This window comes from Leiobunum rupestre, chromosome 4, assembly GCF_980474605.1.
Source record: "Leiobunum rupestre chromosome 4, qqLeiRupe1.1.hap1, whole genome shotgun sequence".
Classification (NCBI taxonomy): Eukaryota; Metazoa; Arthropoda; class Arachnida; order Opiliones; family Sclerosomatidae; genus Leiobunum; species Leiobunum rupestre.
This window is the reverse complement of record NC_143387.1, coordinates 35,259,914-35,285,465: the sequence shown is the minus strand read 5'-3', so window position 1 is coordinate 35,285,465 and position 25,552 is coordinate 35,259,914. Positions and strand designations below refer to the sequence as shown.

Genomic DNA, 25,552 nt, shown 5'->3' with positions numbered 1-25,552 from the left:
TAAGCCCACGTGATTCTATTTTATTATCAGAATAAATAATTACACGTGCTACGACAAAATGGGCGATATCATCGAGATTCACGCGTTTTAAATTTAAAAACCCTTCCTTTTGACGGTTTTTATTTTGGAGCGAATAATTTCTTTTAGCGTCTATTGTTTACGGTATTCGTCTTAGTATCAATTTTGCGATCGCATCGGGCGGGATTCGAACCCGAGCCCTCCTGCATGACAGGCGAGTGTTCTACCACAGAACCACCGATAAATGTTACGGTTCAAAGAAAATTATAAGCTCAGCTTAAGCGGAATCGTTTATAACAAATTAACAGAGCATTAAATTTCATTTTTTAAAATAGAACGAAATTTCGTGTTCCATTTAAATTATTGCATAGAATGTAACGTTTTCTCTGTTGATTAAAAAGGATGCGCCGCCCAGGACTCGAACCCGAGCCCTTCTACATGACAGTCGAATGTTCTACCACTGAACCACTGATGCATTTAACGTTTCTTAGAAAATTATAAACTCAGCTTAGCAGAAGAGTATATTAATGGTTTTTAAAGTCTACATTTTTTACGTATGAAATTTTAAAGGTCAAATCTTGTTTGTTGTGTTTTTTAACTGATCGAGATTACGTTCTTTTTGTCTACTCTTTGGTATTGTTGGCTTTTTCTGTCTTATATTTGTATCTACTATTTTTTAAGTTTATTTCCTTTTTCCCGCAAAATCGTCCAGTCTTAGAGGAACCTTTATGAGCGTAAGTCATGTCAAATGCTTATCCGGTTTCATTATAACAACGTGAAAAATCGTATTTGTGAATGGTAAGGTGTTGCGCTTCTTGATATTATATTTTCTATTGCTTGATTTCTAAGTATTTGAACTAATTTATTGCTTGACTGCGTTATAATATTTTTCTATGAATTATTTTGATTCTGAAGTCTGATTGCTTGACTGCGTTATAATATTTTTCTATGAGTTTTGTTTCTGAAGTCTTATTGATTGGGTTGTTATTGTGTATTTTTCTATTCGTTATTTTTATTTTTTGATACTCTAATATTTTAAAGTAGATATACATGTAGTATAACGTTACTTCTGCGTATTTCGAATGTGCGTGACGTGGAGGGTATTTTCACGTTTTATTAGGATCAGTTTTTTAAATTTTAAATATCTTTCGTTTTATTTGTATTTTATTTCGTTTTTTCAGTCGTATATTTTTATCGAGTTGTATACATCGTGCGCTTACACTTATGTTGGTCTGGTTTACTTCAGTTTCCTTGTTTTAAGCATCACTGTAATTAAGAAAGAAATATAAAAACATAATGCAACTAATTTTTTTTTACCCGAGTGTAATACCTTGATATATAGTTTTATTTTTAAACTATTTTTTTATGTTATATAATTTCAAATTCAGGTATTGTTTAAAGAACAAATGCATAATTTAATGAAGCAATTAGTGTTCGGAATTGTTTATTCATTATCCACAAATTTTCCGATTTATTTAAAAAACGTTGGTAAAAAGAATATCATTTTAACTTATTTAATTGTGTTTTTACGCAACCAAGCATTTATTTGAATAAAAGTGGTATTTATTTAAATAATTGTTTGTTTTATTTAAAAAATAGGCTTATTCACTTTCGATTATTTAAACATTTAAATGTTATTTAAATATAGCCGAGCTTATTTTATTCATGGATAAAAATTAATCGACTGCCGAACACTAGAAGCAATTCTAATTTAAATACGTATATTTAAATAAATAGGAAAAAATGCACGATTCGATCGGAGGCATATCATTAATTTAACGTATTGAACGTAGAGTAAGAGGCTTTTGTAGTAATTACTACCTATATTTGCATTTCAGAAATCTATTTTAACATATTGAACGCCAAGAAAAGAGGCTTTTGTAGTATTTACTACCTATATTTGCATTTCAGAAATCTATTTTAACATATTGAACGCCAAGAAAAGAGGCTTTTGTAGTATATTGCATCCTATATTTACATATTGGAATGTAATTTAACGTATTGAAGGTAGAGTATAGATATTTTGTAGTATTTACTACCTACACTTGCATTTCAGAAATCTATTTTAACATATTGAACGCCAAGAAAAGAGGCTTTTGTAGTATATTGCATCCTATATTTACATATTGGAATGTAATTTAACGTATTGAAGGTAGAGTATAGAGATTTTGTAGTATTTACTACCTACACTTGCATTTCAGAAATCTATTTTAACATATTGAACGCCAAGAAAAGAGGCTTTTGTAGTATTTTTCCTCCTATATTTACATATTGGAATGTAATTTAACGTATTGAAGGTAGAGTATAGAGATTTTGTAGTATTTTACTACCTATATTGGCATTTCGGAAATATATTTTAACGTGATGAATGTAGAGTATAGAGATTGTTGTAGTATTTTTCTTCCTACGTGACTACACCGGAAATGTCTATGTGTTATTCGCTTTAGTAATCAAGCCGACTCTGAACATATGTTTTACTCTTTATTCTACGAGGTTTAAACATACACCATTTCAGTACATTCTTAACTTATTCCATACGCTATTTAAAACACATGCGATAAAGATAACGAGGAAACAAGTTAACTCTGAACATATATGTTATGCTCTATACGTGAAGGATGTTGTAAGCTTAAATTCATAATGGTTAATGTGTAGTATTTTTCTACCTTTTTACATTTTATAGTATTTCTTTATCTATATTTGTGTATCGGAAATGTATTTTAACGTATCGAACGTAGAGTAATTTTTTTTTTATATTTTCTGTATATATTTGCGTATCAGAGTTGTGTGTTGTCGTATTAAAAGTAGAAAAAGGAATTTTTCATAGTGTTATTCTACCTATTTACATATCGGAAATGTATTTATATTTTACCGTATTTAAAATATAGGTAATTGTTTTTATTGGCTTGACTTAAATAAAGCGTGAAAGTTATTAGTTTCAAAATGATATTTACAAATCTTATCCACACAAATTTAATTTAATTTTAATTTTAGTGTTTTATAGTATCTTTCTGACTATATTTGTGTATAAGAATTATATTTTACCGTATTTAAATAGTAATAAAAGCGAATTGAAAGTTTGAAGAAAATATGAATTTAGTTCGTAAATAAAATCCTTTTATAGTACTTTGAAGGACTCTTAATACGTTTTCAACTTGAATAAAATTAAAAACAATAATCTAAGATACCCTTTAAAGTTAAATTCCTTTAGAGTTTATCAGTAAAACCACTTACTTTAAGTATTTTTTCAATCCTTATACCTATATTTACATATTGGAATTGTTACAAAAGGTTCTTTTAAACGTAACTTAGTACATTAATTAAGTATTTTTAATTTACCGTAATTAAAATATAGGTAAGTGGTTTTTAACTTATTTTATACCTACGGAAGCGATAAATAAATTATAGCAATAAATGTTTGGGTGGAAAAAAATAAGGCTCTTCGTTTTTCCAACTGCTTTTGTGATGTACCCAAAAATTGACCAAAATAGACCAAAAGTAGCCTTAAAACAACCAAAGTCACCATTTTCGGCCCTATGTACCCCATTTCGGACCAAAAGTACCCCAAACTGGACCTATTAGCTTTATTGTCATGTTAAACTCCCATAGAGATTCCCCTAAAAAGAAAAAAACTTGCGGTCCAATTTTGGTTACATGAAATATTTCGGAGAGGGAATCCATGTTTTAAATTCAAATTAACCGCGCCCCCGGGCAATCCGCGCCTCCCAGGTAATCCGCGCACGCGCGCGCGAACACTATCTTCCCGCCTAGGTTATCAAGTATCATACAACTTACATAATTTCAACTTATTTCGTACGATAAAACGCGATCGAGATATTCGTTTTAAGAAATACTCGCGAGATAGGTTCAAGTGCCAAGCGTACTACAATGATATTAAAATGAAGTTTAAAAATATTTCCATTCTACTTTAACAACGAATATTCCATGACGTCAAAACACTCTTAAATTCAAATTAACCGCGTCCCCCGGGTAATCCGCGCGCTATCTCCCAGGTTATCACTTTTTACATCATTTCATCTTATTCCGTATGATAAAACGCGATAAGATATACGTTCAAGTGTCACTCGAGATAAGCGTAGATAAATAAACAAGTTGGCCTGGACATAATATGTTGATATATGAGAAAACACATCGTCGCGAGAAATACCCTAAATACATTGACTTTTCGACGATTTTACCCCCATTTCACCCCTTAAATCCTGGATCCTCGATCCTAGGATCGGAGCCTCGCCCTTACTTTCCTTCTACTGTCCTGACGGGGGGCGATTTATATTATTTAATGGTAAGTACGGCGGCCTACGCCCGGCCCTTTCTGTCCGCCGTTCTGCCCGTTTCCCTGGTGGTTAGGGTTAAAGGAGTTAGCGGTCCTATTTCGCCAACTTCTATTAAGCTGAGGGCATTTTAGAATGCTGGGGGCTTCCACATTCGAAGCAACCATACTGAGGGGGAGGTGGGTTTCTGGGCATGTTAACGAAAGCGCGAGGGGGGTAATTGTTATAGTGATGGCTCGGGCCAGCACTGATTTGAGCCGGGACGGGAGGGAATCGGGGACCTTCTTGTCTACCTCGGTCAGGTAAGGGAAGCTTGTCTCCGTTATCACGAGGAGCTGCGGGGGGTCCTACTGCTTCCGAAGGCACAATACTTTCCACCCTAGCGGTGTCTGCTAAAATCTCTCTTCTTTTGTACCAGATAACTTTGCATGGAGGGCCGTAGATTTCGAAAAACGGATCGCGCTTTTTCGCGTGGGGAAAGAGGGTTACTTAATCGACGCATTAAATTTTGCATACACGTTATAAAATCGACCGACGACTCTTGGGGACCTTGTTTTCTCGAATGAATTTCTTCGAGAATTCTGTCGTCCTCGTCTTCATTCTCGAATTCCCACCAATCTAAGGCTTCTCCCTTTAAAATATATGGGGCCCAATTCCGCATAAAAATATCATCGGGAATATTCCGACTAAGAATAAATCGCTTACTTTTCGTTATAAAATCTTTTAGAGTTCCCGTATCATTGCCCCCGGAAAAAGTAGGGGGGTCTTCTTTGGGGAGCCATTCCTGAGGAATGACGTTATTGTCAGGTCGACGATTACTGGGCAAGTTAGTGGTCAAACTATTAAGCTGGTTCATTAACGCCGCGAGAAGGTTTATGTCGGCATTATCGCCATTTATATGGTTGGTCCCGTTAGCACAAGCACCACCTGCATTTTCCGTTTCGTTAGGCATAATGACCGTTTGGGAGATACTACTATTTTCTTTTAAATGCGCGAATTTTAGGTATCTATTCTTACGTTCGATTGCCTGATAAGATTTTAAGCAACCAGTACAACTGTTAAATTTTCCTAAACTAGGGATGCAATTGCTACAGAACAACGAGCTAGGGTACTCACTGTCAGAATCACTCATTAATTAAAAAAATACGATCTGGGGAAAATAATAACTGCAACTACTTTTTTTTTCTTTAAAAAAAAATATAAAATTAAAAAAAAATTTCACGAGAACCTTCTATCAATTTTGAGGAAACCCTTAACCCAATTATCCCGGACGGACCCCCAGTTTGCGACGCTAATTTCAGACACTTCTACTATAAGTGTATTTAACTATTATATATTTAATTTTGGCTCTAGAATTTCCCTAGCGTCAGCAAAAGCAAGAAGGATTATCGTTTTGGTCTTTAAACGTTATTCCGGGTATAAGAATGTCTAGGGGTATGATTACACGTTAAAGAAATAAATAAACAAATGATCGGGTGTTCAAGTAATATAATATAAAACCAATGTTGACAACTACACTAAAATACAAATATCCACACTTTAAATAAATATATACACCACACTAAAATAAAACAACATACAAATTACGTTCGTTTCGCGGAATCACGAGGGGGAACAACGCGGGCTCTCTCTCTCTCTCTCTCTCTCTCTCTCTCTTGGTAATATTAAATGGAAACCGTTCTCGGCTTTGGCTCACCAATTTTGCGGTTAGTCTGTTGGCTCACACTTGAGATGGCTGCTCGAGTCTTTGGATGGGTACTTCCGTAGTTGGGCCTTTGGTCCTACTCTGTTGGATAACTTCTTTACTTGTTAAATTAAACTAGGCCTAATACTGGGCCTGAACTCTTTAGTCTAATTCGGAACTTCTCGCTTTATCCCGGGACTAACTGTCTCCGGACTCTTCCTTCTACTCAGCTACCCTGAGGTTCTCAGGTTCCCTGGTTCAGCGGAACTCTCTCGAAAAATCGCCAACTCCTGGGTTTTACTGTACAGGGAGGTCACGTGATTAAATCAAATTTCGAAGATGACAATTTTTAGGTTGATGATTGGCGAAGGTGAAAGGTTAAAGGAAGCTTGAGAGAGGCGTTTCGTTGAAGATGATTAGTCGAAGTATATTTGAAAGTCGGTTGTGGAAATTGGTGACACGTGTCCGCATGTGATACTACTTTTTGGACCCGCGGCACTTTCGGAAGAAGAGAGAGTAGTCTTTACACTTTACGTTTCCGATCAATGTCGAGAAGAGCGGATATCGAAGAATAGATACGGGGATAGAAAATATAAAGGAGCTTAAAGTAAAATAGCTAATGGATAACGAGAATGCTTTCCGCGTGTGTGAAAACGAAAAGATAAGATGCTAGGAAATTTTACAAAGAGCGAAATAAAGTGCTGCCAGATGTTTTAAGAAAAGAATGGTAACTTTAAGAATATAGGATAATTAAAAATTATTTTAATAAAGTAAGGATTATAAAAATTAAGCGTCGCAACATGACTGAATAAGTGTCTTATATACGAACTTAACACGTTGAAATGACGTATATATTTTACTCAACACGGAATATAAACGATGAATACTAAATATCACCCTTATATACACGTACTCGTGCTACCTGGGATCCAATATATTCGATGATTCTTCTTTTCTTAGGGAGCTTAGGTTGTACCAGGAATTCATACCTCGAACTTCTGGTTGTGACACATAGCGCATGAAAAAGACCAATGCCGTCCAATTTCCAATATCATATAATGACTCGCACACCCAGGAAATCATTGACTGCGTTAGAAATCGTAGATATCCAAATATCCATACCAAATATATTTACAAGAAGCAAAAACCTTACCATCAACAAAGCACCGAGAGCCACTTGACTAACCGCCAGCTCTTAAAGCAATAAACGTTAAATTATCGTCTTTGAATTAACACAACTATATATAGGTCGTTAATAATACCCGTAAATAAATGACAAAAAACTAACAAAGTGGACCACCCACAGGGTCTACCCTTTAACCCTCTTATCTCGGCTGACTGCGCTAAAACAAGATTTAACCTTTAAAATTTCATTTGTAAAAAAACCAGATTAGGCCTTCATAAATTCATTAATAAAAAAAGACTTTATTACCTATTATGCTTACGATGCGTGTCTTAATTTCAGTGAACCTAAGCAGCTATCGGTGGTTCTGTGGTACAGCGCTCGACTGCCAAGCCGAATGGTCTGGGTTCGAAACCTGGGTGGCGCAATTGTTTTTTATCAATAGAGAAACGCTAAATTAGAATTTATTCGATGCAATAATTTCAATTTCAATTCTATTTCAATTAAACCAAAATTTCGTACTCTATTAAATACGCTTCCGATAAAGCTGAAGGTCTAATTTTCAATAAGGCGTAACAAGTGTCGGTGGTTCTGTGGTAGAACGTCCGCCTGTCAAGCGGGAGGTCTCGGGTTCAAATCCCGCCCGATGCGATCGCAAATTGATACTAAGACGAATACCGTAAACAATTGGACGTTGAGAGGTTGCATAACACTCAGCACTCGGTCCGTCCCAAAGTCATTAAGAAGAAGTTGGAGAGAAAACGCCCGTACCAACACAACAGACTCAACATCCACAACCATCATAACACAAACACCACAAACTCAACACCCACAACCGTCATAACACGAACTCAACATTCACAAACGAAATATCCAATCAAACTGAATTAAAACTGTCGTGACGGTGAGCGCTGGTGAAAAAAAGGCAATTCAAACCCAACCCAACCGCAAATAAATCCGTTAACGATCACCGTCAACACGGTGGTTTTGCCAACTCTTCGAGAAACTGCGAATGCAGAAATTTCGAGAAACTGCGTACGCAATTATTAACCTTTGTACGGATAATGCGAACGCGTTCGCAGGACAGACACACAGACAGACACGGTGATTGTATAACCCCTCCTAGGGGACTTTGTCCCCTCGGAGAGGTAAAAATTGTAGAGCGTCACCGAAAACGTACAAATAGCTTTGGCGCGAAAAAAATAGACGTCTTTTTCACTAACAAAATACGACTTGAAAAAGTGACAAGTTGGGCAAGCTAAAATAACTTTTTTTTAATTCCATTGGGAGAGTAGTGTAGCTTTACGAAAGTCAGAAATTTGTTAATCTGGTGTTTAATGCAATAAACACCGCTGAAAAATCGAGGAGACAATGGCGAAGAAATTAAATTAATTAATTAAATTATTAATGGCGATTTAAATTACGTAAGATCTGGCGACCTTGTTGGCCAATGTGCCGAACCGTTTCACCCTATTCATCGTTTTGAAATACAGTATTTCACATTTTGGGGGTCATGAGGCGTGGCACTCTTTTTGAAACCACAATTTGGCTCATTTAGCTATTGACTATGTGTTTGCAGCTAGTCGTATTCGAAACCTATTTTAACCCTGATAGGCGAGAAGATAAATAGACCACAGGTTTAAAAGGTCAGTAAAACCTTAAATTTATTTAGTATTTAAATAACTGTAATACAAACTGTGTAACATTATCGTCGTAATCAATCTTAACAATCATACCTCAATATTCCAGAGCAGATCGTACGGAACTAGTGGCCATTTACTACGCGGAAGGTGGAAGAAATCTACGACTAGTGAGTGAGATCTTTGAGCAACGACATCCAGATAGAAGACCATCCATAACTACTGTAAGGCTTGCTGTAAATGACTTTCACCAGTATGGTAACGTACAACCTCGATTTCGTGGGCCTGGTCAGCGGGATTTGGACTTTGAAAACACCGTTTTAGCCTATTTTGCCGCATACCCACGTAGTAGTTGTGCCGCGGCGAGTAAGGATTTGGCTTGCAGTAAAACTCGCATTTTGGAAATTTTACATAGGCATAAGTACCATCCTTACAGAGCAACGCTTCACCACGGTTTACGAGATGGAGACGCTCAACAACGGCTGGATTTTTGCAACTGGCTGCTAAATTCCGTGCACGACGACCCACAATTCCTCCGCAACATGCTATTCTCGGATGAATCCTCGTTTGCAAGAGACGGCCCTAACAATCACCAAAATAATCATGTTTGGGAAGACACAAATCCACACTGGGGATATGAACAGCGTCACCAATTTCATTTTGGGCACTTGAATGTTTGGATTGGTCTTGTGGAAACCGGTTAATTGGTCCACTATTCTTACCGCAAAATCTAAATGGCCAGAGTTATTTAGATTTCTTGAAAAATGAGCTAGAACAATAACTTGACGAACTGCCCTTGGCGCAACGAGCAAGACTGTGGTTTCAGCAAGACGGTGCCCCGCCTCATTACCACAGGGCCGTGAGAGATTACCTAAACCACGAATTTCCCGTACACTGGCCAGCAAGGTCGCCCGAACTGACTCCGTTGGATTTCTTTCTTTGGGGCTTCGTCAAGGACAAGGTGTACGCCACTCCGGTTGAGACCCTTGAAGAGCTACGTCAACGAATTGTAAGCGCTTGCCGGGAAGTAACCCCGGAAATGATTCAAGCCGCCTTCGACAATATGATTGTTCGCGCCCAAGCCTGCATCGCAGCCGAAGGTGGTATTTTCGAAACGTGCTTATAAATTTTGTTTTTAAGTAGATAAATAAAATGTCTCTTTGTTTTTCCTTTGAAATTAAGTCGTGTAATACCTTCTTCGCCATTGTCTCCTCGATTTTTCAGCGGTGTTTATTGCATTAAACACCAGATTAACAAATTTCTGACTTTTATAAAGTTACACTACTCTCCCAATGGAATGGACGCTTCAATAAAAGATACTCGGTTTCTACTCCCCTCTCCAAATTCTTCTGGGAAGGATCTATTTCCGGTCGGTCGGTTAAACCAAAGATAATATATAACTGCGTACCCTAGATTCGAAATCACGGCGTTTCTCGATAGCGCGTTTTCTGTTGAGGGTCTTACTGAGTTCGCGCCGGAAGTTCGGAAAAATCGGGCTCCATAGCAGGGTGGGAAATAAGGAATTTCAAGAGATAACCCAAGATTATATTACTCACCTTTAGTTTTCTTTCGTTTAGAAACATTTTTAGAGCTACAGGCATGATCCATTATTGTTTTAAAACCATATAACGCAAAAATATCTGGTATCTTGAAAACCGCGAGTCAAAAACAACGGCGTAATTTTCACTAAAACTTTTAACTATATGTCGGTAGCCCTGCCAGCTCCATGGAGGCCATTTTTTCCGACTTCCGCCGGGAACTCAGTAAGAGCCTGCGCTACATTCAAGGAGCTTGATTTCCAATCTAGGGTACGTAGTTATATTATCTTTGGTTAAACGGTTAGAATGGCTAGCCACAAAGTCATATTTAAGCCAATTGGAGACGCGTTTTTGCCCTCATGAGAATTTTGCGTCAGATAAGAAACGCGTCGGCTCACGTGTATAAGGAACATACTAATGTTTATTTTCGATAATATATTTTAAGGTAACATATATAATGTTTTTAAAACTAAGTATAAGAAGATAATATTATTATTATTATCATCCTCTTATGGTATAAATAATTAAAATTATATGCAATATTTTTATAATACCAGGCAATTTTAAAGCTTCTCATGGAGGCAAAGTTAATTCATTTCGTATAAAATTATCTTTTGGAAAAAGATGAAAACTCATTCCTTTAGAACTAAACATATTACTTTTGCGGTACGGTATGCAACAAGTGTTTCCTTTTAACCAGGTAACTTTTTTGGCATGTTAAGGCTTAGCAAAAAACTGATGTTACGTTCGAGAAAGTTTCCAGCTTTCTATTCACCAAGCACTATATAAATAATAACTTATGAGTCCTGGCTGTCGGAAATATTACTTCTTGGCAATTTCTGGGAAGATGTTTTATTTAAGCGCCTATTCAAAAAAGGTTATTTTAGCTTGCCCAGCTTGTCACTTTTTCAAGTCGTATTTTTTCAGTGAAAAAGACGTCTATTTTTTTCGCATCAACGCTATTTGTACATTTTTCTCATTGCAATTTTCTTATAGCACCTAGCGGTTAAAATTTAATTTTCAAGAAACGTGAAAATATTTTTCGATTTAGATGCAATTTTGGTAGAAAGTGTCCCCCGTCACGTATAATTTACAGTACAAATTTCAACTTTCTAGAAAACCTAGTTTTTGAAAACAAACACTTTTTCGAGCAAAAAAAACACCCTGTATATATGCAGCGTCACTAACGGATTTGAAAAGTCTCCAATAAACGCCGAATGGTATGAACGGGTCATTATTAACAATTACCCAATTAATTTCCAACTAGATACTGGATCTCAAGTAAATATAATTCCTGGGCACATCTATGATGCAATTACACGAAAACCACCCCTGAAGCCATCATCACGTCGTATCATTGCCTATACTGGCCACACCGTGTCGATCTTGGGAAGTATTGACATGATGTGTACCTCCTTTGCTGCTACGATCTCCTTGGAGTTTTTTGTTACCCAAGGACGAGCAACGCCTATCCTGGGTGCATATGCATCGGAAGTACTGGGCCTTGTTCAGCGTATGAGAAAGACTTTAATCCCACAGCCCCTTGCAACTTCTGACTTACAAGCACACAAGAAACCCACCGACATTATCCAAAAATATGACGATGTCTTTGACCGTGTTGGGTGTCTTCTTGTTGAGCATCATATAGATCTTAAACCCAATGCATCGCCTCATGTCTCTGTATCTCATAAAATTCCCCAGGCTCTCTATCAACCAGTTTACGTTGAACTGCAACAAATGCTTAAAGATGGTATCATTGCTCCAGTCACCGAGCCCACTGATTGGGTCCATCCCATGGTCGTTGAGAGAAAGCCCAATGGAGGAATTCGTATTTGCCTCGACCCACGCAAGCTCAACCCTTACATAAAACGGAAACACTTTCCAGCGCCGACGGGTCAAGAGATTTTTTCCGAACTTCATGGAAGCCGATTATTCACTGTTCTTGACGCAAAGAGTGCCTTTTGGCCGGTTAAATTAACTGAGTAAAGCTCCTTCTTATACACCTTTGCCACTCCATTTGGAACATTTCGCTACCTTTGCCACTCCATTTGGAACATTTCGCTACCTTTGCCACTCCATTTGGAACATTTCGCTACCTTCGCATGCCCTACGGCATCAGTACGGCGTCTGAAGTTTTTCAAGAAGTGATGCATACTATTTTTCCTAGACATGAGTTTCCAGATACACACATCTCCACCGACGACTTTTTACTGAGGGCGAAAGATGATCTACATCATACCCAACTTCTTACTGCTGTTCTTGAACGAGCACGAGCATCTGGTCTGACGTTCAGTAAGAAGAAGCTAAAGCTAGCAGTCTCCAAGATTAAATACTTGGGACATATCATCAGCCCAGAGCAGATAGATTGATCCAAACCGGGTCAGGGTGATAACTGAACTACCTCCCCCTCAAGATAAGCGTGTACTTCAGCGTTTCCTGGGTATGGTGAATTATATTAGCCGATTCTTACCATCATATTCGGAAAAAGCTGCTGCTCTACGGGACTTACTAAAAAAGGTCAAGGATTTTCTATGGACCGCCAACCTACAAGTAACATATGATACTCTAAAACAATTACTCTCTTCTGCTCATGTCCTTGCAGCTTTCAACCCTGGGAAACGCTGTAGGATTACCGTGGACGCTAGTTCGGATGGTATTGGGGCTGCCCTCTTACAAGACGATAGACTGGTTGAGTATGCATCAAAAACCTTCACCGACACCCAGCGGCGATATGCTCAGATTGAGCGTGAACTCCTTGGACTTGTCTATGCGTGCGAAAAATTTCAGTACAACATCATAGGGAGACATGTGGACATTGAAACGGACCACAAGCCCCTAACAGTAATAGTCCATAAACCACTACACTTACTCTCACCGCGCCTGCGAAGAATGGTAATGCGCCTATTGCATTTTAACTTCACTTTGACATATGTCCCAGGATCCAAGCTGAAGATAGCCGACACCCTTTCACGTGCGCCTTTGGCACAGAAGATTCTTAACACCACTACGTTACAATACATACCCTTACATATCTTTCTGACGAGAAATACTCTGCACTCCAACAAGCCATAAAAGATGATTCGACCTACCAGACGATCTTGACGTATATTTACAACGGTTGGCCATCATCACAAAACGGGTTCCAGCAGAGGTTTCCCCTTACTGGCCATACCAGGAGGAACTGCATGAACAGAATGGTATCATCTATCGGGTCACACGCTTGGTCATACCCCCACTTATGCCACCGGACGTGATGAAACAATTACACTCGGTCCATCAAGAACGTATAACTGCTTGTCTTGCGAAGGCCAGGCTACATGTATTCTGGCCTCAGATTGCAGAGGATATTACTAGATTCACCAAGGGCTGTCAAATTTGCCGTACTAGTGATCCAGCAAACTTCAAGATTCCGGTTCACCCTCATCAAGTTCCCTCTCTATCCTGGGAAGCGGTAGCGACGGACCTTTTTCAGCTTGGCAATTCCAAAATGATAGTCCTGCTCGACTACTCGAATTTTATAGAAGCGCAAGAGCTACGAACAACTACGGCTGCCTCAGTAATAAATTTCCTAAAACCTCACTGTGCAAGGTACGGTGCACCCCAACCATATTACCAGCAGCCCCAGATCGAATGGTATGGCCGAGCGATCCGTGCAGACGATCAAGAACCTCCCGACGAAGGCACGAAGGGAAGGCCATGACCTACAGTATGTTTTCCTAGAATACAGGACCACTCCTGTGGGTAAACTTTCCTCACCGGCGCAGATGCTTATGGGACGCCAGTAGTGCTCCGCAGATCCGGCTCCGATTGCACTAATTATGTTTTTAAGCGCATGTATATTAAGCTCCGTTTTCAATTACGATAAATTTCAGGCTATTCGCTTTTGCTTTTTTGACGCGCTTTTATTTCAAAAGAAGCCTATATCAAATCCATTTAGATATCTGCTTCTCGTGACAAAAAAGCCGATAGAGAAGCTTCTCGCAGTTGGTTTTGACGCAAAAGCGTGATTTTTGTTCGAAAAAATCGTGATTGAAAACGGGGCGTAACACTAATGTTTCTGTGAAAGAATACACTATTGTGTTTCAAAAGCTAATCAATGCGTTAAATAAAGTAGAAAAAATTCGATTATTTTATAGACCAGTAACATTACATAAATAATTTGTCTTTATGTACCCTGCTTTACCAAAATATTTTAATTTTGCTTAAATTGGGAATAATATTGCTAGAATTACAATAACGATTTCGGTTGCCATGGTTACGCGGGACCTGTTCTGAGTAGACTGTACGAAATTTATCTTTATAATTAGGCGGTAGTGCCATCTATATTTTGTAAAGATATATGGATAAAAATAAATAATTATTAGCTAACTCACCGTAACTTGTGATAAAAAGGATCGTGTTGACAGATTAAAATTATTTTTAAACATTTTCAAAGGTTTGTTTGTTACGAGAAATCATACATTTCAATTTCGCGTCAGATTAGCTCAAAAATTCAATTGCCATATAGTGGCCACCATCAGAGACAGATGCCGCCACGGTAGAACGATAAAGTTTATAAAGTTTCCTTATTGCAGAGAGAATTTATTGAAAAAAATTGGTCCCGCGCCAGCCAGATTTAGTTGTACCTCTATTTATTCCCAACTCAATGGTTAAAATACGCTGTTCTCGCTTGAGTCGCTTCTGAGTGCAGCGAGAACGGAATACGGATTTGCATTTAAAGGAAATTAAAGCTGTGCGGCGTTTTTAATCTTCTATAAAAATGCGCCTTTACAAGCTAAGAGGATTTATTTCTGAAAGTCGTAAGAAGAATAATATTTCTTGCATATACAGAAGTTATTCAAGTAAATCAGTACGCATAGGTTGTGCCAGTGGTTTTTGGGGTGATACAGCAGCTTCTGGTAAGCGCCTTTTTTAATTAATGATAAGAAATTATCACCTTGTACCTTATGTTTGATTCCGGTATAAGTTAGAGAAACCAAATACATGGATTAATTAACTTCTTTGCTTAAGGATTTTTCGCAAGTGAAAATAAAAATACTCAATTCAATCGCCACCTATCAGTTTACCTGCCATTGCTCAACAAACTGGCTTGTCCAATATGACAATCTTAAAATAAATAAATAATGCCCGTGGCACATTGTTCCTTTGTTAATAAGAATATTGGTATTCAAATCTATGTGCTCCCCATTGTAGAGTACTGCTCCGCCGTATGGCCAAAAACCAAATCTAGTGAGATGTTCACATTTTGTGGCCAACACAGGGTTCTCATTGTAGTATTAATGTGCCCAGAGTGCTTATAAACTATAAGTGGGAAACTCTCGCCTGGAATCTTACTCTTGTCAATAGCCTTCCTACCATCTTTTTGCGACTGGAACTTTCTACCGGAGTATTTAAAAGCAATTCCACATCGCTCTCAATTTCAAAACTAACTGTTTCTTGATTTCACAGTTTAGATCCTCAAATATTCAGTTGTCTAACTGTTTAAATTTTTAACTATTCATTTGTTAAAATTCCTAATTCGATCAATTCATCAATATTAAAAAAAATTATTCCTAATTTTGTTTTATTATTTACACGCTATTTACTTAACAGAGTACTGTACTATTCATGTTAATCTGAAATTGGCTTTAAGTGATTAATAGCGCTAAATTTTAATTTATTGGGTTTTATACCAAAACTACACCAAGAATTGCACAGATTGGCACCAAAATTTATTAATCTGTCTGTCTTATATTTTAATAATTCATATTGCAGTTTTAGTAGCATATTGACCAAAATTACATCAGTTATTCCATCTCACAGATTTGCACTAAAGGTTTTTGTGGAAACCACCAGAGTTAGATATTTGTGCAGAGTGGGTTTTTGACCAAAATCATTATAGGACTATAAAATTCTGGATCCACCACTGTATATATTTTAAATTTTCCTGGATTTCTCTCAAATAATTGTTATCATAATTGCTTTTAAATTTTTTTAAAATTAAGGAGCTAATTAAACAGTAGATAAAGCAAAAATATTTATTAATTTCTCAGTTCACGTTTGTATTAAGCATTTTGTATCAATTGTTTCAGTACCGCAGCTTGTCTATGGTGGGAAATTGCAATATCTTGTTTTTGACTACTTGGCAGAAATAACAATGTCGCTTTTAACAGCATCAAGACGAAAGTTTCCAGTATGTAGGAACAATTTGATTGATTTTTTCTTAAAAGCTCTATAAATTGCCAATTTTATAAGACAGTGTGTCAGAATTTATAGGCTGGTGTACCTAGTAACAGAGACCATACCACTGGACATTTTCTTTTTTCTATTTTGCTAATGACCCCTATTTTTCTGCCATTAGAAATATAGGGTTGCCACACGCCAGGGAAATCATTGAATTTTAAAATAGGCCTAAAAAGTAAGGGAAAGGTCAGGGAATTTTAAGAATTTGTAAAACGTCAGGGAAAAGTCAAAGAATTAAATTTTCTTTTGACACTTTTTGAAGAAAATTTTACTCTAGATCTATGTTTGTCTTATTTTTTCAACATTGCAATAATAAATTAAATTTTTACTGAAATACAAGTCCATTTAAATTTATTACTACTAATAAAAGTGAAATATAAGACCTTCATGTATCATGAAAACCCTAAAGGGAATTTATTCAATGGGCAACCTTTTTACCATGGCAACGAAAAAGGTTTTTGACAACAAAAATTTTCCCATTGAAAATAACATGGGATTTTGAAAAATATGAACAAATTTTCAAATTAATAATTAATTAATTAATAATAGATTAAAATTGACGAAAAAAATCAAAATTGATTAACTTTTGATCAATTTGAACAAAAGGGGTGAAAATAAACCAAAATGCCTAAAATTGGAAGTATGTGAGAGGAAATTTAAAATCATACAAACATTGACCACTTTATTTTGAAATAAATAATTTTTTCAAAATTTAAAAACCAAAATTAAAAAAATTGATCAAAAGCAATAAATTTTATGAAAAAAAGATTATATTTTATAGGAATTGATTGAAATAGATTATTTGTGAAATATCCAAATAAATTTATAGATAAATTGGAGTATTTGAAAAAAAAAATATTTTGGTCAATTTGGTCAACAATGATCAAAATTTGAATTAATAGATCAATATGGGCAAAATTTTCAATTAAAAAAATTACAATTTTACTAATGGCGTTTTTCTTTGGGCTGCTCTCTCTGCTCCCGGAATGCTCCGAAAGTCCTTGCGTGTCCCATTGGGATTTCGAGAGCAGATCCCACAAAGATTGGCGTTTACCATTGGGACGTTGCTCCGCGAGAGAGTGGCTGATTTCTTGCTCTCTGTTGATCCGAGATAATTGACGGATCAATTGATTCGGAGCAAGTTTTGTGGAAAATGGCGGCGGTCAGGGAAGAAGATTTACGAATTATTTTGTTATTAGAATCTTCATCATCAAGTTCAGAGGAGGAAGATTTTTTGGAACATATTTTTAAGGATATAGCAGAACATCCGAAAATTGAGGGATTTATTAAAAATGTAGTGCATAGATTTTCAAATGAAGAAGTACATCAATTTATTACTACCTCTACTATATTGTTATTTAAATGTAGACTGTAGACTAATAAGAAAAAATTATGGTTTAGGGAGAATTTTCGATTTCCAAACAATAAAGGACATGGTGGTCGTAGTGCTATTTCTGCCGAAAATCACCTTTTGACTCATTTTTACAGCGTTCTAGGCCTAATAAAACGCGTCTGAATTCTATACAGGAAAGTTTGAGAAACAATTGTTTATCATTGGGAAAGGGGCGCCAAAAATACTGATTCGAAAAAAGTTACGTTTATCATTGGAAAAGTACTCTAGTCCGCTCTCTTAAGGATCGATGACGTCACACGAAAGGGAGTTGACAGCGGTTTTGGAGCAACCCAAAGAAAAACTCCATAAGATAAAAATAATTTTTTTTTTAATTTTAAAATTTTGCTAAATATGATTTATTTTTAACAATTTCGGTCAAGTTTGACCAAATAGATCAAAATAAATCAATTTCTTCAAAAAACACAATAAATAATAATAAATTTCAATTAATTCCTTTCAATTTTTTATCAAATCTTCTGCTTTTGATCAAATTGGTACAAATTTGTTCAATTTTATCAATTTGGAAAAATATATTTTATTTCAAACATTTTTGAATTAAGCCTTTTTTAAATTTAAAATTTTGCCCATTTTGATCTATTAATTCGAATTTTGATCATTGTTTACCAAATTGGCCAATTTATCTATATATTATTCCGATATTTCACTAATAATCTATTTCAATCAATTCCTATAAACTATAGTCGTTTTGAAAAAAAAATTTAAAATAATTTTTTCAAATTTGAAAAAATAATTTATTTCAAACAATTTTGAAATATTTTTTCAATGTTTACTTTTTTAAATTATTTCTCACATTTTCAGCCCTAGGAATCGGTCAATTTCCCATGTTATTTTCAATGGGAAAATTTAAAATTGTTTTTGTCAAAAACAGTTGCCCATTGATTAAATTCCCTATAGGCTTTTTCAAGTTACATGAAGACCAACTGTTTTTGAAGAAGAAAAAGGTCTTAAATCCAATTGATGTATTATATATTTCAGGAACTAGGCTATGCACCAGATTTCGTACATTTTGCCATGAAACCATTTATTGGTGAAATTAAAAAACAAGGAATAAGAGTTATTTCCAATGCGGGTGGAATAAATCCATTAGGTTGTGCAAAAGCATTATCAGATGTTGCCAAAGAAGCGGATATTAACTTAAAAGTAGCAGTTGTCCATGGAGATGATTTAATGCCATATGTAAGTTACTTACAACCTAAATGTGAAATCCAAGTAAAATGAGTTATGTAGCTCTTATTTTTAATTGTAAAATAGAACTCAATAACTCAGAGCCAAAATCTATTTCATATCTATGTAACAGAATTCTGATAGAGTCAATAATATTATTTCATAAATAATAAATACTCAACTAGGCTAATACCCAAGGCATCACCATAGAGGCCCAAATCAGCTAGCAAATTTTATTGCATTATAGGAGGGTGGTGGAAAGCGCTTTGTGTCAGCCTCATTCATTGGCGCCAGGTGAGCCAACAGCTCCCTGCACTTACTATTTCAATTAGGACCCCAACCCGTTTTTATAAGGGGTAACTGAAGAAGTGGGGGGGGGGATAAACCTATTAACCAGTGGGAAGAAAACTTCAAACTACACAGTTTTCACAAGTTAGGTTCCTGCACTGGGAGGCGAAAGTGCTAACCACTCCGCCACCCTACTTTCATTAAAAAATATTAGAGGAAGTGCAGTGTTAAATGTTACCTGTTTATGGGAAACTCTGAATGGGTAAATAGATCATTATCAGTGCCAGCCCGAGGCAAGTTTTAAGATGGAGCGAGATCCAATTATGGCGCCCCCATTGCTTGCCCCTAATTAGTTTGTTTCAATTAATATATGTACATAATTATAATAATAATAATAATAAAAGGCTTTATTGGATATCTCTTTCAGACAGGTCCCGCGTATTAATTTAAAATATAAAGAAGTTGAGAATAATAAATAATATTTCAATACATTTATATATCTGCACTCGTACTGTATTTTGTCACTTAATCTTCCCTGAATTGTTTAAAATGATCTATTTGCTTTAATTCACTTTTCATGTTATTCCATAGACTTATTCTGTGTTATTTAGGGCTTTTATTATGAAAAGGTGTTTTAAGATGGTCAACATAAGTCTGATTTAGAACCTTGGGTTTGGTGTTTATGAACTTTAGAAGGTTTTTTAAAAATGTCGATAAGATATTCTGGACACTGGTTTTTAGATACATAATACATAAATATCAAAATATTTATCAGATATAGCTGTTTCAGTGTTAGCCAATTTAGTTGGTCTCGTGTATCTGTAGCTGAGGTTCTTTTCCTCTTTTTGGTCACAAAACGTGCACCGTTGTTATGAGCAATTTGTATTTTCTTTAGGTAGGATCGACTCATTAGCTGAGTTATAGAAAATATCACCAGAGGTGAAGATTAGCTGAATCAGAGCTTTATATAGTAAATTTAGGGTTGCTGTATCAAGGGATGCCTTAAACGGTCTAACAAGGAGAGTACCCGAGGTGTTTATTGCCAATTTAGTTCAAAGTCGGCCGTAATGTGGACCTATATGAGATATGAAATTTACCAAAAGGAGACGTTGCACTACCCATTCGATTTGCCATGGCAACCGAAAATGTTTTTGACCACTTAACACCAAAATAAGATTTTTTCCTTATTTTACCCTAAAAATGTTTCAATTTACCCAAACTTGATGAAATTTACCTAAATGTGGTCCAAATTACACATTTCGTGATTTTCAAAATTTTTAAAAATTTTCGTAGCTAGGACCCTGTGAAACCGAGAAAATTCCATGCTTTTTTAAATGGAGATTTTATTGTTTTAAGTGATCAAAAACATTTTCGGTTGCCATAGCAAATCGAATGGGTAGTGCAACGTCTCCTTTTGGGAAATTTCATATTTCATATAGGTCTACATTTCGCCCGACTTTGAAAAAAATCGGCAATAAACACCTCGGGTACTCTCCTTGTAAGTATACCCATCCTACTATTAGTCTTTTTAATAACATGATCGATATAATGTTTCCATGCCAATGTGTCATCTATTATAACCCCAAGATATTTGTAGGATGGTACTCTCTTGATTTCAGTACCTACAATCGTGGTATATTCATCAGATTGCAATGATTTCCCATTGGTTCAGAAAATCATATATTCCGTTTTCCCCTCGTTTAATATTAAGCATCTAGAGTCCACTCAGGTGAGGTGAGAACTTGAAAACCCAACGCAGGAATGGTTCAGGATTTTCACTTACAATTGTTAGTGCCACAAGCTGGGATCGAACCCGGCTCTTCTTGCTGCAAGACGAAAGTGCTAACCACCCCACCAATAACCAAGAGAGTCTGTAAAAAATACTTCAGAGACTTATCAGAAACGCAATTTTTTTAAATTTTTGTAATGCATGTGTATTATTATTATTATTAATATTAATGTAAAACATTGTTTAAAAAATAATAAAAATTATAACAATTTGATTAGATTGTCCTCAAAACAACTTGGCTCTCTCCTTTTGGTTATGATAGTAAATTATTTTTCTAATAAGTAAAAAAATTGAAACTATACTGTCTCTTCAGATAGACGATTTCTCAAAGCGCAATTTGAAAGACATGAATTCTGAGCTACAATTTCCAGATAAAATTACAAGCATGAATGCCTATCTAGGGTATTCGAACTTTATAAAAGCATTTTAAATTAAATGAGTATGAGATTCTTTGTTTGGATTTACATGTAGCTGTGGTGGAATTGTAAAAGCCTTGGAATTAGGTGCTGATGTTGTGATAACAGGGCGTTGCGTTGACAGTGCTGTAACATTGGGACCTTTAGTTCATGAGGTTCGATAATATTTACATGTAATTTATTTCAAAAAATGAATTGAGTGTAGGTTACTATACTTGTTATTATTTGTGTAAAAGCAATTGCATTCTATAATATGTATTTCAGTTTGGTTGGAGTATGGAGGATTGGGATAAATTAGCATCTGGAAGGTATTAAATTCTTATACAATGGTATTTGAACACCCTCTTTAAAGGGAGATTACTTAAGTGGGTAAAAACCTGCAGAATTTGAATTTGTGTGAAGATCAATTGATAGATTTTAAAAAGGAATTTGGGCTTAAATATGCCTGCGCTATAGGCGAAAAAGTGAACAAATCGTATGTTGTAAGTCAACGTATTTAGTTATTGTATAAAATTTGATAGTCGAGCATATCAGTGAAATATTTTCACTTTTAATATGTTAGTTTCTTCAATTTATACCAATTTTTCAAACATAATTGTCACTTTATTATAGAAAAGCTACATTCACCATCTACTTGCATCAAAATTTTTTTTCCCCCGGTCTAAAGGTTTTTTAATCCATGTTAGCTTCCTTTGAGAAAGAACGGTTAATTTGAACTTAAGTTTTGTAATAGGTATAGTTGGTACGTGGTAGCATTTCAAAACATAGTACCAAAAAATTACTTTTTTTTGTGGTTCCTTTATTTTAGGTTTCAAATAATGTGTGATAAAAAAATACATGAGAAAGTGCTAATTAGGCTTCACATGAATTGAAATAATGTATTGTTAGTTGAAGTTTTTACTCAACTTTTAATAGATTGGCAATTGTCATCTTATGTAACAGCCCTTGCTGCTTATTATTTTTTAATTAATCCTGCGGATACAGTTTAGCAGGGCATATTATAGAATGTGGTGCTCAAAGCACAGGTGGAATTTGTACTGAGTGGGATTCTGTTACAGGATGGTATGATTTCACACAAAATTATGGTTGAAATTATCTCTACTTAGCAATTTGTTGGCTTATATAGGGATAATATGGGCTTTCCGATTGTTCAGTGTTTCGGGAATGGCTCATTTACTCTTAGTAAAGCTCAGAAAACTGGAGGGAAAATATCCTTCTCAACAGCTGCTGAGCAATTAGTTTATGAAATTGACAATCCTCGTTGTTACATGTTGCCTGATGTAACATGTGACTTCTCTACAGTTACCATTAAAGAAATTGATAGTAAGTTTTTTTAAATATTTATATTATATAATAATGAATTTGTAAATATTTATATTATATAATAATGAAATTGTAAATATTTATATTATATAATAATGGATTTGTAAATATTTATATTGTATAATAATGAATTTGTAAATGTTTATATTATATAATAATGAATTGCTTGTTTCGACTTTCTCTGTAGAAAATGTTGTCATGATTGATGGAGCGAAGGGTAAACCTCCATCTGGGAGTTACAAAGTAGGTTTGGTTGTTACTATTCACAAATTCAAATTTCATAGAGAAAATTTCACCTGAATCTCCAGGTCAGCGCTACTTACGCTGATGGTTACCGTATCACTGGTGTTTCACCAATTATTGGGCCTCACGCTAGAGAAAAAGGTCAAAAATCATCTGAGGCTGTTCTTAAAAGATAAGTAATCTCTTCTAAAGTTTGTTTCAAATAGACAAAAAATAAATAGATCATATGAAAATGGTACCTGTTAAAAGGAAGGTTTTTCTAACTGAAAATTTGTGACATGTGATTATATAATTGCACGTTTACAATGTATCTCAAAAGTCATTTTCTAGATAATTGAATTATCCCTTCCTAAAAAGCCCATGGCAATGTATACTCTTCAACGGTATAATTTTTAGAAATCAATTTATTTAAGGTCTATTTGGAACTATTTGATTTTGATAAACACAAATTATCTCTATATTAAATTATTACAATAATTAAGACTCGAAGGATATTAGACTTTCTTGGTATGGATGATTTTCGTAGGACCCATTTGGAAATGTTAGGAACAGGGCACAATTATGGACCACATGCTACGAAAGAAGAGAAAGTTAGTGTAAATCTTTTTTTTAATTAAGGTTTTTAATTTATTGGTTGTAGTCTAGTCGCGAAGCTGTTATGTGGGTAGCTGCTCATCATAATGAAAAGAGAGCACTTGAGATATTAACCCGTGAAGTGGCAGCTTCTGGAACAGGAGCAGGTTTGGGATTGTTTTGGAAGACACCAGTTTGGAAAATAATTACAAAATGATTTATTATTTTAGCACCTGGTTTAACCACTATGGTTGGTGGGCGACCAAAAATGTATGGTAAAAACTTTATGGCATTAATTAATATTAAAAATCACTAAACATTTATGGTAAAATTGTTTCAGTTCTCCAGTTTTAAAATTGTTTTCTTTTTTGATTCCAAAAAAAGAAGTTAAAGTAAAATTTATTAATTAAATACTTTGCTTAAGCACTCTTTATAAAAAGTAAAATAGGACTTGCATTATGTAATCAGGTTAAAATTCATGTTGATGACCAAAATATTGAACATCAATTAGACCATCTTTCATTTACTGACGTTGTGGCTACAGAGAGTAGCAATACTTCCGATACTCTAGAAGAACCGTTGCCCTGCGATACAGGCACCCATACTTATCGGCTATTTGACTTAGCATACACTCGAAGTGGTGACAAGGGAAACAATTCTAATATTGGTAATATTATAATTTGCTCAAATTCAACAATTAGATAATAACTTTTGGGGCACATTATAGGTGTTGTTTCACGAGATCCCAAATACTACCGATATCTAAAGCGACATTTGACTTCTAAGGTTGTTGCTGATTACTTTAATTACCTTTTTGAAAATCCTCAACTTGCTCATGAAAATGTTGAGAGGTAGAAATATTAATCGTAGAAGCAGTTGTATGTCAAAAAAATACTTGAGAATACCATATTTCTGTACACAAGTAAAGTTATATGATGCCCTTAGAAACGATTTGACCTACAGCACCTCAATTTTCAACCATGCGGAAGTTGGCCACAATTTTTTTAATTTTTGTCGTACTGCTGCTACTATTGTGAAACATTTTAAGGAAGTTAAATTTAACCAATTAAAATCTTATCAGATTCACTCTGCCTGGTATATATGGGTTAAATTTTGTCATGAAAGAAGCTCTAGGTGGTGGTGGTGTTTCTTCTCTACGAAGTGATCCCCAGGTATATTTAATGTTAAATCCTGATTAAACTATTTTTTACTTAATTTTATTTTATTATTCATATTTTGACTTTATTTTAGGGAAAAGCTTTGGGACAAATCATGTTGGATTTAGAATTGCACAATCTGCCCAATTTAAATTGATAAATTAATGTTAAATAAAACTGGTACAAATGTAAAGTACAAAAACATTAAATATATTTTTATATTGTTAAAGTAATTGGTTTTATATACAAACTTTTATAATAGAACTGAGTATGAGTTCCATGTTTTATAACAGTGTTTTTGTATATAGAATATCACTGAAAAAGAATGTCAAACTGTGCATCTCTCTCCACCCTTCATGCTTGAAATTAATTTTAGTTGGGTGACAATTGGTTCGCATGGGATATCCATGCCCTAGCAGAAGTTTAACTTGGTCTTGCTCGTTATTGTTTTGATGGGTCAGATCCATAATCTAAGATGCTTGAACACTAGGAAATAACGATGCTAGTCTATAGCTTTGGCTCTAAAAAATTTCAACTATGTATTTTTTTTTGCTTCATGTTAGTTGGCCAGCTAGGGTACAGCTCCAGGTGTTATAAGGAAGAAATGGGACTCACAAAAGTGATTTCTTTACTAGTAGGGGTTGGGCCAAGCCAAGCTAGCACATCGA

General features: G+C 35.3%; 1 protein-coding gene across 3 annotated transcripts; it reads left to right on the top strand.

Annotated features, from left to right (window-relative positions):
* The first annotated feature begins 14,959 nt into the window (after positions 1-14,959).
* On the top strand, positions 14,960-25,113 carry LOC149947552 (uncharacterized). 3 transcript variants are annotated; one of them, XM_090172488.1, is made up of 18 exons: positions 14,960-15,193; positions 16,367-16,467; positions 18,907-19,107; positions 21,486-21,574; positions 21,644-21,743; positions 21,853-21,896; positions 22,573-22,650; positions 22,715-22,911; positions 23,099-23,154; positions 23,220-23,326; positions 23,636-23,744; positions 23,795-23,894; positions 23,958-23,997; positions 24,068-24,119; positions 24,196-24,394; positions 24,455-24,578; positions 24,809-24,899; positions 24,979-25,113. In XM_090172488.1, exons 1-18 carry the CDS (start codon positions 15,055-15,057, stop codon positions 25,039-25,041), a joined length of 1,890 nt encoding a protein of 629 aa, XP_090028614.1. In that variant the 5' UTR covers positions 14,960-15,054; the 3' UTR covers positions 25,042-25,113. The 3 variants fall into 3 exon arrangements, with proteins under 3 accessions (XP_090028614.1, XP_090028615.1, XP_090028616.1); XM_090172489.1 differs by lacking the exon at positions 16,367-16,467 and having other exon boundaries at positions 15,104-15,193; XM_090172490.1 differs by lacking the exons at positions 14,960-15,193; positions 16,367-16,467 and having other exon boundaries at positions 18,989-19,107; positions 21,490-21,574.
* The last annotated feature ends 439 nt before the right edge of the window (positions 25,114-25,552 follow it).